General features: G+C 44.1%; 1 protein-coding gene across 4 annotated transcripts in view; it reads left to right on the top strand.

The window, feature by feature from the left end:
• LOC118400604 (N-terminal EF-hand calcium-binding protein 1-like) overlaps positions 1–21,270 on the top strand; it is an 83,614-nt gene that overhangs the window by 58,855 nt on the left and 3,489 nt on the right. For all 4 annotated transcript variants that reach the window (XM_052473998.1, XM_052473997.1, XM_035797605.2 and 1 more), the window contains 5 exons: positions 3,403–3,524; positions 3,918–3,997; positions 5,082–5,135; positions 18,343–18,455; positions 19,161–19,238. In XM_052473998.1, the coding sequence (XP_052329958.1) occupies positions 3,403–3,524; positions 3,918–3,997; positions 5,082–5,135; positions 18,343–18,455; positions 19,161–19,238 (447 nt within the window). The remainder of the gene's footprint in view (positions 1–3,402; positions 3,525–3,917; positions 3,998–5,081; positions 5,136–18,342; positions 18,456–19,160; positions 19,239–21,270) is intronic.

The raw sequence follows: 21,270 nt of genomic DNA, 5'->3' as shown, positions 1-21,270 counted from the left end.
GCTACTGCCAACTGCTGCTATCATCTACCGCATACTGCTGCTACCATCTACCGTCTACTGCTGCTACCGCCTACTGCTGCTATCATCTACCGTCTACTGCTGCTATCATCTACCGTCTACTGCTGTTACCGCATACTGCTGCTATCATCTACCGTCTACTGCTGTTACCGCATACTGCTGCTATCATCTACCGTCTACTGCTGCTATCATCTACCGTCTACTGCTGCTACCATCTACCGTCTACTGCTGCTATCATCTACCGTCTACTGCTGTTACCGCATACTGCTGCTATTATCTACCGTCTACTGCTGTTACCGCATACTGCTGCTATCATCTACCGTCTACTGCTGTTACCGCATACTGCTGCTATCATCTACCGTCTACTGCTGCTATCATCTACCGCCTACTGCTGCTATTATCTACCGTCTACTGCTGTTACCGCATACTGCTGATATCATCTACCGCATACTGCTGCTATCATCTACCGTCTACTGATGCTACCGTCTTCTGCTGCTACCATCTACCGTCTACTGCTGCTACCGTCTTCTGCTGCTACCGTCTACTGCTGCTATCATCTACCGTCTACTGCTGTTACCGCATACTGCTGCTATCATCTACCGTCTACTGCTGTTACCGCATACTGCTGCTATCATCTACCGTCTACTGCTGTTACCGCATACTGCTGCTATCATCTACCGTCTACTGCTGTTACCGCATACTGCTGCTATCATCTACCGTCTACTGCTGCTACCATCTACCGTCTACTGCTGTTACCGCATACTGCTGCTATCATCTACCGTCTACTGCTGCTACCGCATACTGCTGCTATCATCTACCGTTCTACTGCCGTTACCGCATACTGCTGCTATCATCTACCGTCTACTGCTGCTACCATCTACCGTCTACTGCTGTTACCGCATACTGCTGCTATCATCTACCGTCTACTGCTGCTACCATCTACCGTCTACTGCTGTTACCGCATACTGCTGCTATCATCTACCGTCTACTGCTGCTACCATCTACCGTCTACTGCTGCTATCATCTACCGCATACTGCTGCTACCGTCTACTGTTGCTATCATCTACCGTCTACTGCTGCTACCATCTACCGCATACTACTGCTACCATCTACCGTCTAATGCTGCTACCGTCTACTGTTGCTATCATCTACCGTCTACTGCTGCTACCATCTACCGCATACTGCTGCTACTGCCAACTGCTGCTATCATCTACTGCATACTGCTGCTACTGCCAACTGCTGCTACCATCTACCGCATACTGCTGCTACTGCCAACTGCTGCTATCATCTACTGTCTACTGCTGCTATCATCTACCGCATACTGCTGCTACCATCTACCGTCTACTGCTGCTACCGCCTACTGCTGCTATCATCTACCGTCTACTGCTGCTATCATCTACCGCATACTGCTGCTGTCATCTACCGTCTACTGCTGTTACCGCATACTACTGCTGTTACCGCATACTGCTTCTATCATCTACCGTCTACTGCTGCTATCATCTACCGTCTACTGCTGTTACCATCTACCGTCTACTGCTGCTATCATCTACCGTCTACTGCTGTTACCGCATACTGCTGCTATCATCTACCGTCTACTGCTGTTACCGCATACTGCTGCTATCATCTACCGTCTACTGCTGTTACCGCATACTGCTGCTATCATCTACCGTCTACTGCTGTTACCGCATACTGCTGCTATCATCTACCGTCTACTGCTGTTACCGCATACTGCTGATATCATCTACCGTCTACTGCTGTTACCGCATACTGCTGCTATCATCTACCGTCTACTGCTGCTATCATCTACCGTCTACTGCTGCTATCATCTACCGTCTACTGCTGCTATCATCTACCGTCTACTGCTGCTATCATCTACCGTCTACTGCTGCTATCATCTACCGTCTACTGCTGCTATCATCTACCGCATACTGCTGCTATCATCTACCGTCTACTGCTGCTATCATCTACCGTCTACTGCTGCTATCATCTACCGTCTACTGCTGCTACCATCTACCGTCTACTGCTGCTATCATCTACCGTCTACTGCTGCTATCATCTACCGTCTACTGCTGTTACCGCATACTGCTGCTATTATCTACCGTCTACTGCTGTTACCGCATACTGCTGCTATCATCTACCGTCTACTGCTGTTACAGCATACTGCTGCTATCATCTACCGTCTACTGCTGTTACCGCATACTGCTGCTATCATCTACCGTCTACTGCTGTTACCGCATACTGCTGCTATCATCTACCGTCTACTGCTGCTATCATCTACCGCCTACTGCTGCTATTATCTACCGTCTACTGCTGCTACCGCATACTGCTGCTATCATCTACCGTCTACTGCTGTTACCGCATACTGCTGCTATCATCTACCGTCTACTGCTGTTACCGCATACTGCTGCTATCATCTACCGCCTACTGCTGCTATCATCTACCGCCTACTGCTGCTACCACCTACTGCTGCTACCATCTACTGCTGCTATCATCTACCGTCTACTGCTGCTACCACCTACTGCTGCTATCATCTACCGTCTACTGCTGCTACCACCTACTGCTGCTACCATCTACTGTCTACTGCTGCTACCGCATACTTCTGCTACCGCCTTCTGCTGCTACCGTCTACTGCTGCTACCGTCTACTGTCTACTGCTGCTACCGTCTTCTGCTGCTACTGCTGCTACCACCTACTGCTGCTACCATCTACTGTCTACTGCTGCTACTGTCTACTGCTGCTACCGCCTTCTGCTGATACCGTCTACTGCTGCTACCGTCTACTGCTGCTACCGTCTACTGCTGCTACCATCTACTGTCTACTGCTGCTACCGTCTACTGCTGCTACCATCTACTGTCTACTGCTGCTACCACCTACTGATGCTACGGCCTGCTGCTGCTACCACCTACCGGTGCTACAGCCTACCGTCTGCTGCTGCTACCATCTACTGCTGCCTCTCCTCCACTGACCTGATGACCCTCTACTGCTTGACGCCTACACTCTACCGCCTACTACTACCATCTACTGCCTACCATCTACTGCCTACCGTCTACTGCCTACCGTCTACTGCTGCTACCGCCTACTACTACCATCTACTGCCTACCGTCTACTGCCTACCGTCTACTGCCTACCGTCTACTGCTGCTACCGCCTACTACTACCATCTACTGCCTACCGTCTACTGCCTACCATCTACTGCCTACCGTCTACTGCCTACCTTCTAATGCCTACCATCTACCATCATCATTCTCCAATATTCTCTTCTTCTCTGAATGTTATTCCTCTTCTCTTCGTTCCCTGTGACCAGGGCCATCCCTCCCTTTCTCACCTCTCTGACAGTCGTTTTGATGTTTGTTCCTCTTCCTTTTCTGGTTCTGTCTGTTTTCAGGAGAGAGGTGAAGGTGGTGGAGCATCCCTCGGCGCAGAGGAACAGCAGGCGATGTGGCCGCAAGGTTCAGAAGAACATGTGCCTCTCCCCCACCGACCCCTACTCAGGCATTCTCACTACAGGTAATACCAATGCTTAATCCACACAATCCTGTGTGGCTCAGTTGGTAAGAGTGTGGCTGTTACGTAAGCCTCTTGGAGAAGGGAACGCAACACCCCGCTACATCTCAACTCCCCGTGGAGTGAAAAAGTAACAACGCCAGGGTTCTGAGTTTGATTCCCGCCAGTGTCAACAATTCAACAACAAAAAATTGCACTCACTGTTGTAAGTTAATATAAACAAACATGTCGGCTAAATTATGTTGTTGTGGTTATTGAAAAGTAAAAATGCTACTTTAGGTTTGGGGTTAGGAGTTATGGTTAGGGGTTTGGGAAAATGTGATTTTGAATGGGAACATATTTTTACTCCCCAGAAAATCCTGACAAGTAAAGGAAACGTGTGTGTGTGTTTCTTAGGAGTCACCATGGAGACTGATGACCACTGGTGCTCCCAGATCAACAGGCTCCAGTTGCTATTGGACAAGCTGGAGTGGCAGGTACTGGACTGTCCTGGGGATATCTCATCCTGACAACCTGAATACCTCTTGCTCTGTGCTGCTCATTCCTTTAACCGGTTCTTGCCATATGTTCTCTCTTTCTCTCTCCCTCACAACTTTAAATCCCTATGCTCTCTCTGTCTGTCATTCTTTTACTCCCTAAGCCCTTTCTTTCGCCTGCCTGCCTATCTGTATGACTGTCTCGTTTGTCAATCAAGAGGAACCTGTACTGCAATATCAGAGCAATTCCTAACCTGCAGCACGTACTGTAGTGCAATATCAATCGTCACCTCACAGCCTCTCATTCCCTTTGCAGTGAGCTATTTCACCTTTAGGTTCAACTTCATACTCTACTTTAATATGATAGCTTATATTGCTCTTTCTCATGATTGAATGGAAACAGAGGGTTCTAAATGTGTGGGCAGGGGTTGAAATAAACTCTTGTCAGAATGTTTGTCAATGATACAATGTATTGGATAATTATATTATATACCGTGCATGAGATAATTATATTATAGTCAGACCTAGGTTCAAGTAGTATTTGTTTTCTTTCAGAGTGTTTTCCATTGGTTCCATTCCATCAGGAAAGCTCTGTCAAGCAGAGCTAAAGTATTTAAAAGAAAACACACGGGCCTCCCGAGTGATGCGGAGGTCTAAGGCACTGCATCGCAGTGATCCCAGGCTGTGTCACAACCGGCCGTGACTGGGAGTCCCATAGGGCAGCGCACAATTGGCCCAGCGTTGTCCAAGTGATGGAAGGGTTTGGCCGGAGGGGCTTTATTTGGCTCATCGTGCCCTACAACTCCTTGTGGTGGGCCAGGTGCCTGCAGGCTGGCCTCTGGGTTAAGCAGGCGGGTGTTAAGAAGTGCAGTTTGCTTGGGTAATGTTTTGTAGGATGCATGACTCAACCTTCGCTTCCCGAGCCTGTTGGGGAGTTGCAGCAATGGGGCAAGATCAAAATTGGGGAGAAAAAAAGGAGTAAAATACTCAACGAACAAAAAAAGAAAACACCCACTTCTTGAACTCAATGAGTTTGAGCTTTTCCAATTATAAGTAGGTTTTTAACTCTTTTTTTTTTTTTCAGAGTCCAAAATTGGAACCCCTGAAAGAAGATACACTGGCCAGTACATATAAATCTGTGAGTGATGATTGTTGTTACCTTAAATTCGATTCAGTTCAATACAACTTTATTAATACTCTTAGGGGCACCTTGGGCCACAGGGTGTCATTGGAGTTTAACAGCACAGTTATCCAATGAAAGTACACTTTAAAAGTTTAATGTTTTTTTAAAGTCAGGGTAATTCAGGATTTTACGTTGACATGGTTTTTACAGTGAGTGCTTCAGTTTCACTGTTCCATTTTCCATAATCCATCTTGTTTTTGATTTTAAACGCGCAACCAAATGAATTCATATAGCATCCGCCCTTGGGTGACTGTACTCAGAAAACCTCCAGACTTTCAATTTCATCATTCACACATTGAGCTTCCCCTCACAGGCACAAAAAAACACTCCATCTGCTCCTCAAACCTGCGTCTGTCTTTGTAGGAGCCCAGCTGTTGCCCATAGCTCAGCTGTAGGAGCTCAGAGGAGTGTTTGATGTCGTCCCTCAAACACCTCACTGTTCTTGTCTTTCTTGCACGAGCACTTTTCTTACTAGCACTGATGTAGCTGATAGCTGCTTTCTGAAAGATATGACTGACATGTTTTTGTTACCTACCTACTGTATGTTGAAGCCTTATGTATACCTTATGTACGCAACGCAAGAAGGCAATTAGCTACTCAAAATGGCAATCTTGCGTACTTGCTTCAATGTATAAATTGCAGGGCTGCACCTATGTTTGTTGAGCAAATATGAGCCGTTACCATTTTACATAGCTAATTGAAGTTATTGCATTGTGTACTCTGTAGGATATAAAAAAGGCTTATATGGATAGTGCGACATTTTGGCAATTTTAGCCCTTTGTTCTACTGACAAAGTCAACTAACCTAGCCCTATTTACTACTTACCCAGAGACAACTAACCTAGCCCTTTTTACTACATACCCAGAGACAACTAACCTCGCCCTATTTACTACTTACCCAGAGACAACTAACCTAGCCCTATTTACTACATACCCAGAGACAACTAACCTAGCCCTATTTACTACTTACCCAGAGACAACTAACCTAGCCCTATTTACTACATACCCAGAGACAACTAACCTAGCCCTATTTACTACTTACCCAGAGACAACTAACCTAGCCCTATTTACTACTTACCCAGAGACAACTAACCTAGCCCTATTTACTACATACCCAGAGACAACTAACCTCGCCCTATTTACTACATACCCAGAGACAACTAACCTCGCCCTATTTACTACATACCCAGAGACAACTAACCTAGCCCTATTTACTACATACCCAGAGACAACTAACCTAGCCCTATTTACTACTTACCCAGAGACAACTAACCTCGCCCTATTTACTACATACCCAGAGACAACTAACCTCGCCCTATTTACTACTTACCCAGAGACAACTAACCTAGCCCTATTTACTACATACCCAGAGACAACTAACCTAGCCCTATTTACTACATACCCAGAGACAACTAACCTAGCCCTATTTACTACATACCCAGAGACAACTAACCTAGCCCTATTTACTACTACCCAGAGACAACTAACCTAGCCCTATTTACTACTTACCCAGAGACAACTAACCTCGCCCTATTTACTACATACCCAGAGACAACTAACCTAGCCCTTTTTACTACATACCCAGAGACAACTAACCTAGCCCTATTTACTACATACCCAGAGACAACTAACCTCGCCCTATTTACTACATACCCAGAGACAACTAACCTAGCCCTTTTACTACATACCCAGAGACAACTAACCTCGCCCTATTTACTACATACCCAGAGACAACTAACCTCGCCCTTTTACTACATACCCAGAGACAACTAACCTAGCCCTTTTACTACATACCCAGAGACAACTAACCTAGCTATTTACTTTTTACTACATACCCAGAGACAACTAACCTAGCCCTTTTACTACATACCCAGAGACAACTAACCTAGCCCTTTTACTACATACCCAGAGACAACTAACCTAGCCCTTTTACTACATACCCAGAGACAACTAACCTAGCCCTATTTACTACATACCCAGAGACAACTAACCTAGCCCTTTTACTACATACCCAGAGACAACTAACCTCGCCCTTTTTACTACATACCCAGAGACAACTAACCTACATACCCAGAGACCCTTTTACTACATACCCAGAGACAACTAACCTAGCCCTTTTTACTACATACCCAGAGACAACTAACCTCGCCCTTTTTACTACATACCCAGAGACAACTAACCTCGCCCTTTTACTACATACCCAGAGACAACTAACCTCGCCCTTTTTACTACATACCCAGAGACAACTAACCTAGCCCTTTTACTACATACCCAGAGACAACTAACCTCGCCCTTTTTACTACATACCCAGAGACAACTAACCTCGCCCTTTTTACTACATACCCAGAGACAACTAACCTAGCCCTTTTACTACATACCCAGAGACAACTAACCTAGCCCTTTTACTACATACCCAGAGACAACTAACCTAGCCCTTTTACTACATACCCAGAGACAACTAACCTCGCCCTTTTACTACATACCCAGAGACAACTAACCTCGCCCTTTTTACTACATACCCAGAGACAACTAACCTCGCCCTTTTACTACATACCCAGAGACAACTAACCTCGCCCTATTTACTACATACCCAGAGACAACTAACCTACCCAGAGACAACTAACCTTTTACTACATACCCAGAGACAACTAACCTCGCCCTATTTACTACATACCCAGAGACACTAACCTAACCTTACCCAGAGACAACTAACCTAGCCCTATTTACTACATACCCAGAGACAACTAACCTAGCCCTTTTTACTACATACCCAGAGACAACTAACCTCGCCCTTTTTACTACATACCCAGAGACAACTAACCTAGCCCTATTTACTACATACCCAGAGACAACTAACCTGCCCTATTTACTACATACCCAGAGACAATTAAAGGAGCCCTTTTTACTACATACCCAGGACAACTAACCTAGCCATTTTTACTACATGCCCAGAGACAACTAACCTGCCCTATTTACTACTTACCCAGAGACAACTAACCTAGCCCTTTTTACTACATACCCAGGACAACTAAAGCCCTTTTTACTACATACCCAGGACAACTAAAGCCCTTTTTACTACATACCCAGAGACAACTAACCTCGCCCTATTTACTACTTACCCAGAGACAACTAACCTCGCCCTATTTACTACTTACCCAGGAGCCATTTTTACTACATGCCCAGGACAACTAACCTCGCCCTATTTACTACTTACCCAGAGACAACTACCTCGCCCTATTTACTACTTACCCAGAGACAACTAACCTAGCCCTATTTACTACATACCCAGAGTCAACTAACCTAGCCCTTTTTACTACATACCCAGAGACAACTAACCTAGCCCTTTTTACTACATACCCAGAGACAACTAACCTCGCCCTATTTACTACTTACCCAGAGACAACTAACCTCGCCCTATTTACTACATACCCAGAGACAACTAACCTCGCCCTTTTTACTACATACCCAGAGTCAACTAACCTAGCCCTTTTTACTACATACCCAGAGTCAGATGAACTCATGGATACCATTTTTATGTCTCTGCGTGCAGTTTGAAGGAAACTTAAGGTCGTTTCCAGAGCCATTTCTAACTAATAGCTGATGATCGTGGACTACAGGAAAAGGAGGGCCGAACAGGCCCCCATTAACATCGATGGGGTTGTAATGGAGTTGGTCGAGAGTTTCAAGTTCCTTGGTGTCCACATCACCAACAAACTATCATGGTCAAAACACACCAAGACAGTCGTGAAGAGGGCACGACAATGCCTTTTCCCCTTCAGGAGACTGAAAAGATTTGGCATGGGTCCCCAGATACCCAGAGACAACTAACCTCGCCCTATTTACTACATACCCAGAGACAACTAACCTAGCCCTTTTTACTACATACCCAGAGACAACTAACCTCGCCCTATTTACTACATACCCAGAGACAACTAACCTCGCCCTTTTTACTACATACCCAGAGACAACTAACCTAGCCCTATTTACTACATACCCAGAGACAACTAACCTAGCCCTTTTTACTACATACCCAGAGACAACTAACCTAGCCCTATTTACTACATACCCAGAGACAACTAACCTAGCCCTTTTTACTACATACCCAGAGACAACTAACCTAGCCCTTTTTACTACATACCCAGAGACAACTAACCTAGCCCTATTTACTACTTACCCAGAGACAACTAACCTAGCCCTTTTTACTACATACCCAGAGACAACTAACCTAGCCCTTTTTACTACATACCCAGAGACAACTAACCTAGCCCTTTTTACTACATACCCAGAGACAACTAACCTCGCCCTATTTACTACTTACCCAGAGACAACTAACCTCGCCCTATTTACTACTTACCCAGAGACAACTAACCTAGCCATTTTTACTACATACCCAGAGACAACTAACCTCGCCCTATTTACTACTTACCCAGAGACAACTATCCTCGCCCTATTTACTACTTACCCAGAGACAACTAACCTAGCCCTATTTACTACATACCCAGAGTCAACTAACCTAGCCCTTTTTACTACTTACCCAGAGACAACTAACCTAGCCCTTTTTACTACATACCCAGAGACAACTAACCTCGCCCTATTTACTACTTACCCAGAGACAATTAACCTCGCCCTATTTACTACTTACCCAGAGACAACTAACCTCGCCCTATTTACTACTTACCCAGAGACAACTAACCTAGCCCTTTTTACTACATACCCAGAGACAACTAACCTAGCCCTTTTTACTACATACCCAGAGACAACTAACCTAGCCCTTTTTACTACATACCCAGAGACAACTAACCTAGCCCTTTTTACTACATACCCAGAGACAACTAACCTAGCCCTATTTACTACATACCCAGAGACAACTAACCTAGCCCTTTTTACTACATACCCAGAGACAACTAACCTAGCCCTATTTACTACATACCCAGAGACAACTAACCTAGCCCTTTTTACTACATACCCAGAGACAACTAACCTCGCCCTTTTTACTACATACCCAGAGACAACTAACCTAGCCCTATTTACTACATACCCAGAGACAACTAACCTCGCCCTTTTTACTACATACCCAGAGACAACTAACCTCGCCCTATTTACTACATACCCAGAGACAACTAACCTCGCCCTATTTACTACTTACCCAGAGACAACTAACCTCGCCCTATTTACTACATACCCAGAGACAACTAACCTAGCCCTTTTTACTACATACCCAGAGACAACTAACCTCGCCCTTTTTACTACATACCCAGAGACAACTAACCTAGCCCTATTTACTACATACCCAGAGACAACTAACCTCGCCCTATTTACTACATACCCAGAGACAATTAACCTAGCCCTTTTTACTACATACCCAGAGACAACTAACCTAGCCCTTTTTACTACTTACCCAGAGACAATTAACCTCGCCCTATTTACTACATACCCAGAGACAACTAACCTCGCCCTATTTACTACATACCCAGAGACAACGAACCTAGCCGTTTTTACTACATACCCAGAGACAACTAACCTCGCCCTATTTACTACATACCCAGAGACAATTAACCTAGCCCTTTTTACTACATACCCAGAGTCAACTAACCTAGCCCTTTTTACTACATACCCAGAGTCAGATGAACTCATGGATACCATTTTTATGTCTCTGCGTGCAGTTTGAAGGAAACTTAAGGTCGTTTCCAGAGCCATTTCTAACTAATAGCTGATGATCGTGGACTACAGGAAAAGGAGGGCCGAACAGGCCCCCATTAACATCGATGGGGTTGTAATGGAGTTGGTCGAGAGTTTCAAGTTCCTTGGTGTCCACATCACCAACAAACTATCATGGTCAAAACACACCAAGACAGTCGTGAAGAGGGCACGACAATGCCTTTTCCCCTTCAGGAGACTGAAAAGATTTGGCATGGGTCCCCAGATACCCAGAGACAACTAACCTAGCCCTTTTTACTACATACCCAGAGACAACTAACCTAGCCCTTTTTACTACATACCCAGAGACAACTAACCTAGCCCTATTTACTACATACCCAGAGACAACTAACCTCGCCCTATTTACTACTTACCCAGAGACAACTAACCTCGCCCTTTTTACTACATACCCAGAGACAACTAACCTAGCCCTATTTACTACATACCCAGAGACAACTAACCTAGCCCTTTTTACTACATACCCAGAGACAACTAACCTAGCCCTATTTACTACATACCCAGAGACAACTAACCTCGCCCTATTTACTACTTACCCAGAGACAATTAACCTAGCCCTTTTTACTACATACCCAGAGTCAACTAACCTAGCCCTTTTTATTACTTACCCAGAGACAATTAACCTAGCCCTTTTTACTACATACCCAGAGTCAGATGAACTCATGGATACCATTTTTATGTCTCTGCGTGCAGTTTGAAGGAAACTTAAGGTCGTTTCTAGCCCTTTTTACTACATACCCAGAGACAACTAACCTAGCCCTTTTTACTACATACCCAGAGACAACTAACCTCGCCCTTTTTACTACATACCCAGAGACAACTAACCTAGCCCTATTTACTACATACCCAGAGACAACTAACCTCGCCCTATTTACTACATACCCAGAGACAACTAACCTCGCCCTATTTACTACTTACCCAGAGACAACTAACCTCGCCCTATTTACTACATACCCAGAGACAATTAACCTAGCCCTTTTTACTACATACCCAGAGACAACTAACCTAGCCCTTTTTACTACTTACCCAGAGACAATTAACCTCGCCCTATTTACTACATACCCAGAGACAACTAACCTCGCCCTATTTACTACATACCCAGAGACAACGAACCTAGCCGTTTTTACTACATACCCAGAGACAACTAACCTCGCCCTTTTTACTACATACCCAGAGACAACTAACCTCGCCCAATTTACTACATACCCAGAGACAATTAACCTAGCCCTTTTTACTACATACCCAGAGTCAACTAACCTAGCCCTTTTTATTACTTACCCAGAGACAATTAACCTAGCCCTTTTTACTACATACCCAGAGTCAGATGAACTCATGGATACCATTTTTATGTCTCTGCGTGCAGTTTGAAGGAAACTTAAGGTCGTTTCCAGAGCCATTTCTAACTAATAGCTGATGATCGTGGACTACAGGAAAAGGAGGGCCGAACAGGCCCCCATTAACATCGATGGGGTTGTAATGGAGTTGGTCGAGAGTTTCAAGTTCCTTGGTGTCCACATCACCAACAAACTATCATGGTCAAAACACACCAAGACAGTCGTGAAGAGGGCACGACAATGCCTTTTCCCCTTCAGGAGACTGAAAAGATTTGGCATGGGTCCCCAGATACCCAGAGACAACTAACCTAGCCCTATTTACTACATACCCAGAGACAACTAACCTAGCCCTTTTTACTACATACCCAGAGACAACTAACCTAGCCCTATTTACTACATACCCAGAGACAACTAACCTCGCCCTATTTACTACTTACCCAGAGACAACTAACCTCGCCCTTTTTACTACATACCCAGAGACAACTAACCTAGCCCTATTTACTACATACCCAGAGACAACTAACCTAGCCCTTTTTACTACATACCCAGAGACAACTAACCTAGCCCTATTTACTACATACCCAGAGACAACTAACCTAGCCCTTTTTACTACATACCCAGAGACAATTAACCTAGCCCTTTTACTACATACCCAGAGACAACTAACCTCGCCCTTTTTATTACTTACCCAGAGACAATTAACCTAGCCCTTTTACTACATACCCAGAGACAACTAACCTAGCCCTATTTACTACATACCCAGAGACAACTAACCTAGCCCTTTTTATGACATATCCAGAGACAACTAACCTAGCCCTTTTTACTACATACCCAGAGACAACTAACCTAGCCCTATTTACTACTTACCCAGAGACAACTAACCTAGCCCTTTTACTACATACCCAGAGACAACTAACCTAGCCCTTTTTACTACATACCCAGAGACAACTAACCTAGCCCTTTTTACTACATACCCAGAGACAACTAACCTCGCCCTATTTACTACTTACCCAGAGACAACTAACCTCGCCCTATTTACTACTTACCCAGAGACAACTAACCTAGCCCTTTTTACTACATACCCAGAGACAACTAACCTCGCCCTATTTACTACTTACCCAGAGACAACTAACCTCGCCCTTTTTACTACATACCCAGAGACAACTAACCTAGCCCTTTTTACTACATACCCAGAGACAACTAACCTAGCCCTTTTTACTACATACCCAGAGACAACTAACCTAGCCCTTTTTACTACATACCCAGAGACAACTAACCTAGCCCTTTTTACTACATACCCAGAGACAACTAACCTAGCCCTATTTACTACATACCCAGAGACAACTAACCTAGCCCTTTTTACTACATACCCAGAGACAACTAACCTAGCCCTTTTACTACATACCCAGAGACAACTAACCTAGCCCTATTTACTACTTACCCAGAGACAACTAACCTAGCCCTTTTTACTACATACCCAGAGACAACTAACCTAGCCCTTTTACTACATACCCAGAGACAACTAACCTCGCCCTATTTACTACTTACCCAGAGACAACTAACCTCGCCCTATTTACTACATACCCAGAGACAACTAACCTCGCCCTATTTACTACTTACCCAGAGACAACTAACCAGCCCTTTTACTACATACCCAGAGACAACTAACCTCGCCCTATTTACTACTTACCCAGAGACAACTAACCTCGCCCTATTTACTACTTACCCATAGACAACTAACCTAGCCCTATTTACTACATACCCAGAGACAACTAAAGCCCTTTTTACTACATACCCAGAGACAACTAACCTAGCCCTTTTTACTACATACCCAGAGACAACTAACCTCGCCCAATTTACTTTACCCAGAGACAACTAACCTCGCCCTATTTACTACATACCCAGAGACAACTAACCTAGCCCTATTTACTACATACCTAGAGACAACTAACCTCGCCCTATTTACTACTTACCCAGAGACAACTAACCTCGCCCTATTTACTACATACCCAGACACAACTAACCTAGCCCTTTTACTACATACCCAGAGACTACTAACCTAGCCCTTTTACTACATACCCAGAGACAACTAACCTCGCCCTATTTACTACATACCCAGAGACAACTAACCTCGCCCTTTTTACTACATACCCAGAGACAACTAACCAAGCCCTTTTTACTACATACCCAGAGACAACTAACCTCGCCCTATTTACTACATACCCAGAGACAACTAACCTCGCCCTATTTACTACATACCCAGAGACAACTAACCTCACCCTATTTACTACATACCCAGAGACAACTAACCTCGCCCTATTTACTACATACCCAGAGACAACTAACCTCGCCCTTTTTACTACATACCCAGAGACAACTAACCTCGCCCTATTTACTACTTACCCAGAGACAACTAAAGCCCTTTTTTACTACATACCCAGAGACAACTAACCTCGCCCTATTTACTACTTACCCAGAGACAACTAACCTCGCCCTATTTACTACATACCCAGAGACAACTAACCTAGCCCTTTTTACTACATACCCAGAGACAACTAACCTCGCCCTATTTACTACATACCCAGAGACAACTAACCTAGCCCTATTTACTACATACCCAGAGACAACTAACCTCGCCCTATTTACTACATACCCAGAGACAACTAACCTCGCCCTATTTACTACTTACCCAGAGACAACTAACCTCGCCCTATTTACTACATACCCAGAGACAATTAACCTAGCCCTATTTACTACATACCCAGAGACAACTAACCTCGCCCTATTTACTACATACCCAGAGACAATTAACCTCGCCCTATTTACTACATACCCAGAGACAACTAACTACTTACCCAGAGACAACTATCCTAGCCCTTTTTACTACATACCCAGAGACAACTAACCTAGCCCTTTTTACTACATACCCAGAGACAACTAACCTCGCCCTATTTACTACATACCCAGAGACAACTAACCTCGCCCTATTTACTACTTACCCAGAGACAACTAACCTAGCCCTTTTTACTACATACCCAGAGACAACTAACCTCGCCCTATTTACTACTTACCCAGAGACAACTAACCTCGCCCTATTTACTACATACCCAGAGACAACTAACCTAGCCCTTTTTACTACATACCCAGAGACAACTAACCTCGCCCTATTTACTACATACCCAGAGACAACTAACCTAGCCCTTTTACTACATACCCAGAGACAACTAACCTAGCCCTATTTACTACTTACCCAGAGACAACTAACCTCGCCCTATTTACTACTTACCCAGAGACAACTAACCTAGCCCTATTTACTACTTACCCAGAGACAACTAAAGCCCTTTTTACTACATACCCAGAGACAATTAACCAAGCCCTTTTTACTACATACCCAGAGACAACTAACCTCGCCCTATTTACTACATACCCAGAGACAACTAACCTCGCCCTATTTACTACATACCCAGAGACAACTAACCTCGCCCTATTTACTACATACCCAGAGACAACTAACCTCGCCCTATTTACTACATACCCAGAGACAACTAACCTAGCCCTTTTACTACATACCCAGAGACAACTAACCTCGCCCTATTTACTACTTACCCAGAGACAACTAACCTAGCCCTTTTTACTACATACCCAGAGACAACTAACCTCGCCCTTTACTACATACCCAGAGACAACTAACCTAGCCCTTTTTACTACATACCCAGAGACAACTAACCTCGCCCTATTTACTACATACCCAGAGACAACTAACCTAGCCCTTTTACTACATACCCAGAGACAACTAACCTCGCCCTATTTACTACTTACCCAGAGACAACTAACCTCGCCCTATTTACTACATACCCAGAGACAATTAACCTCGCCCTATTTACTACATACCCAGAGACAACTAACCTCGCCCTATTTACTACATACCCAGAGACAACTAACCTAGCCCTTTTTACTACATACTCAGAGACAATTAACCTCGCCCTATTTACTACATACCCAGAGACAACTAACCTCGCCCTATTTACTACATACCCAGAGACAACTAACCTAGCCCTTTTTACTACATACCCAGAGACAACTAACCTAGCCCTATTTACTACTTACCCAGAGACAACTAACCTCGCCCTATTTACTACTTACCCAGAGACAACTAACCTAGCCCTATTTACTACTTACCCAGAGACAACTAACCTAGCCCTATTTACTACTTACCCAGAGACAACTAACCTAGCCCTATTTACTACTTACCCAGAGACAACTAACCTAGCCCTTTTTACTACATACCCAGAGACAACTAACCAAGCCCTTTTTACTACATACCCAGAGACAACTAACCTAGCCCTTTTTACTACATACCCAGAGACAACTAACCTCGCCCTATTTACTACTTACCCAGAGACAACTAACCTCGCCCTATTTACTACATACCCAGAGACAATTAACCTCGCCCTATTTACTACATACCCAGAGACAACTAACCTCGCCCTATTTACTACATACCCAGAGACAACTAACCTCGCCCTATTTACTACTTACCCAGAGACAACTATCCTAGCCCTTTTTACTACATACCCAGAGACAACTAACCTAGCCCTTTTTACTACATACCCAGAGACAACTAACCTAGCCCTATTTACTACTTACCCAGAGACAACTAACCTCGCCCTATTTACTACTTACCCAGAGACAACTAACCTAGCCCTTTTTACTACATACCCAGAGACAACTAACCTAGCCCTATTTACTACTTACCCAGAGACAACTAACCTCGCCCTATTTACTACATACCCAGAGACAACTAACCTCGCCCTATTTACTACTTACCCAGAGTCAATTAACCTCGCCCTATTTACTACATACCCAGAGTCAATTAACCTCGCCCTATTTACTACATACCCAGAGACAACTAACCTAGCCCTTTTTACTACTTACCCAGAGTCAACTAACCTAGCCCTTTTTACTACATACCCAGAGTCAGATGAACTCATGGATACCATTTTTATGTCTCTGCGTGCAGTTTGAAGGAAACTTAAGGTCGTTTCCAGAGCCATTTCTAACTAATAGCTGATGATCAACAGGCCCTTTTTACTACATACCCAGAACAGATGAACTCATGGATACCATTTTTATGGGCAGTTTGTAAGGTCGTTTCCAGAGCCATTTCTAACTAATAGCTGATGATCGTGGACTACAGGAAAAGGAGGGCCGAACAGGCCCCCATTAACATCGATGGGGTTGTAATGGAGTTGGTCGAGAGTTTCAAGTTCCTTGGTGTCCACATCACCAACAAACTATCATGGTCAAAACACACCAAGACAGTCGTGAAGAGGGCACGACAATGCCTTTTCCCCTTCAGGAGACTGAAAAGATTTGGCATGGGTCCCCAGATCCTCAAAAATGTCTACAGTTTGCACCATTGAGAGCATCCTGACCGGTTGCATCACCGCCTGGTATGGCAACTGCTCGGCATCCGACCGTAAGGCGCTACAGAGGGTAGTGCATCACTGTGGCCAAGCTTTCTGCCATCCAGGTCCTACATACTAGGCAGTGTCAGAGGAAGGCCCAAAAAATGGTCAAAGATTCCAGCAACCCTAATCATAGACCGTTCTCTCTGAAAACCGCACGGCAAGCGGCACCGGAGCGGCAAGTCTAGGTCCAAAAGGCTTAACAGTTTATACCCCCAAGCCATAATACTGCTGAACAATTAATCAAATGAATGGCCAACCGAACTAGTTACATTGACCCCCCCCCCCTTTGGTTTTACACTGCTGCTACTCAGTGTTTATTATCTATACATAGTCACTTTACCCCTTTACAAATTACCTCGACTGACCTGTACCCCCACATTGACTCGGTGCAAGTACCCCCCTGTATATAGCCTCATTATTATTTTATCGTGTTACTTTTTTCTTTTTTTAAAAATACTTCAGTTTATTTTGTCAACTCTATTTCTTGAACTGTCTTGTTGGTTAAGGCCTTGTAAGTAAGCATTCCACGGTAGGTCTAAACCTGTTTGTATTTGGCGCATGTGACAAATAACATTTGATTTAATAAGAGTGTTTACCAAATGTATGTAAATGATGTATTTCCTTGTGGCGTACGTGCCAACAGAACATCCTGCTGGTGCAGAGGCAGATGTTGGCAACGGAGGAGGACCTTGATAAGTTCCAGAGGGTACTCAAGAGCTACGCGGACGCCACATCCAACCACAGCGACAACTTGCAGTAAGTGAAATCAAAGTGATAGAGAGTTACCTGGCTTTGATCCCAAAGCACAGTGGCTCGGCACAGGGCAGTGCAGGGCACACGACTCGCCGCCAAGTCACCTGACCTGGCCTGTAAAAATGAAACAAAGGCCCAGAGTTTCTTTTTTTTTTTTAAGTATCCTTTATTTATCTAGGCAAGTCAGTTAATTAAGAACAAATTCTTATTTACAATGACGGCCTCCCCCGGAGATGCTGGGCCAATTGTGTGCCACCCTATGGGACTCCCAATCACGGCCGGATGTGATACAGCCCAGAATCGAACCAGGGACTGTGGTGACGCCTCTTGCACTGAGATGCAGTGCCTTAGACTCCTGTGCCACTCGGGAGCCCAGTTCTTCCTGGTCAGATCACATTGGCAGGAAAAGCCTATTCCTAGATGATAGAAAATGTGTCATCAATGAGATTGTTCTATTTGCTTCCCAACTATGAGATTCCTAAGAATTAGTTAAATGTACTTTTTCAAAGGAAATATTAATTGATCGATTTTCCTGTTCATTTAAAAATAAACAGACACAGTTATGCATCATGATGGATTTGTGCTCATTTAATTCAAATGAGATCTTATTGCTTTGGCCTGATTGACTCACTCTACCAGAGGCTAATTTCAACACTCTCGGTCTCTTTCTGTCTCTCTCTCCTCCCTCCCGCTCTCTCTCTCTGTCAGTGTGTCTATCCAGAAGCTCCCAGAGAAGTCGTGCTTCATAATATATGAGTTTTGGCAGGATCGTATCTCCTGGATGAGGTGGGTCTGTAGTGTGTGTGTGTGTAAGGCTGGAAAGCTGCTCATTTCTTTCCTCCTCTGATGATGAGCAGATGGCCCATCTCTAATATCATGATACACACTCAACCTGTTTCTCAGGGTTGATTTAAACACACGCAACCTGTTTCTCAGGGTTGATTTAAACACACCAACCTGTTTCTCAGGGTTGATTTAAACACACGCAACCTGTTTCTCAGGGTTGATTTAAACACACGCAACCTGTTTCTCAGGGTTGATTTAAACACACGCAACCTGTTTCTCAGGGTTGATTTAAACACACCAACCTGTTTCTCAGGGTTGATTTAAACACACGCAACCTGTTTCTCAGGGTTGATTTAAACACACCAACCTGTTTCTCAGGGTTGATTTAAACACACCAACCTGTTTCTCAGGGTTGATTTTTAAACACACTCAACCTGTTTCTCAGGGTTGATTTAAACACACCAACCTGTTTCTCAGGGTTGATTTAAACACACCAACCTGTTTCTCAGGGTTGATTTAAACACACGCAACCTGTTTCTCAGGGTTGATTTAAACACACGCAACCTGTTTCTCAGGGTTGATTTAAACACACGCAACCTGTTTCTCAGGGTTGATTTAAACACACGCAACCTGTTTCTCAGGGTTGATTTAAACACACCAACCTGTTTCTCAGGGTTGATTTAAACACACCAACCTGTTTCTCAGGGTTGATTTAAACACACGCAACCTGTTTCTCAGGGTTGATTTAAACACACGCAACCTGTTTCTCAGGGTTGATTTAAACACACCAACCTGTTTCTCAGGGTTGATTTAAACACACGCAACTGTTTCTCAGGGTTGATTTAAACACACGCAACCTGTTTCTCAGGGTTGATTTAAACACACGCAACCTGTTTCTCAGGGTTGATTTAAACACACGCAACCTGTTTCTCAGGGTTGATTTAAACACACGCAACCTGTTTCTCAGGGTTGATTTAAACACACCAACCTGTTTCTCAGGGTTGATTTAAACACACCAACCTGTTTCTCAGGGTTGATTTAAACACACCAACCTGTTTCTCAGGGTTGATTTAAACACACGCAACCTGTTTCTCAGGGTTGATTTAAACACACCAACCTGTTTCTCAGGGTTGATTTAAACACACGCAACCTGTTTCTCAGGGTTGATTTAAACACACCAACCTGTTTCTCAGGGTTGATTTAAACACACGCAACCTGTTTCTCAGGGTTGATTTAAACACACCAACCTGTTTCTCAGGGTTGATTTAAACACACGCAACCTGTTTCTCAGGGTTGATTTAAACACACCAACCTGTTTCTCAGGGTTGATTTAAACACACCAACCTGTTTCTCAGGGTTGATTTAAACACACCAACCTGTTTCTCAGGGTTGATTTAAACACACCAACCTGTTTCTCAGGGTTGATTTAAACACACCAACCTGTTTCTCAGGGTTGATTTAAACACACCAACCTGTTTCTCAGGGTTGATTTAAACACACGCAACCTGTTTCTCAGGGTTGATTTAAACACACGCAACCTGTTTCTCAGGGTTGATTTAAACACACGCAACCTGTTTCTCAGGGTTGATTTAAACACACGCAACCTGTTTCTCAGGGTTGATTTAAACACAACCTGATTTTTAAACACACGCAACCTGTTTCTCAGGGTTGATTTAAACACACAGGGTTCATTTAAACACACTCAACCTGTTTCTCAGGGTTGATTTGCAACCTGTTTCTCAGGGTTGATTTAAACACACCAACCTGTTTCTCAGGGTTGATTTAAACACACGCAACCTGTTTCTCAGGGTTGATTTAAACACACGCAACCTGTTTCTCAGGGTTCATTTAAACACACTCAACCTGTTTCTCAGGGTTGATTTAAACACACCAACCTGTTTCTCAGGGTTGATTTAAACACACGCAACCTGTTTCTCAGGGTTGATTTAAACACACCAACCTGTTTCTCAGGGTTCATTTAAACACACTCAACCTGTTTCTCAGGGTTGATTTAAACACACCAACCTGTTTC

Source organism: Oncorhynchus keta, chromosome 21 (assembly GCF_023373465.1).
Source record: "Oncorhynchus keta strain PuntledgeMale-10-30-2019 chromosome 21, Oket_V2, whole genome shotgun sequence".
In the NCBI taxonomy this organism is placed as follows: domain Eukaryota; kingdom Metazoa; phylum Chordata; class Actinopteri; order Salmoniformes; family Salmonidae; genus Oncorhynchus; species Oncorhynchus keta.
This window is presented reverse-complemented; position numbering and strand designations above follow the sequence as displayed.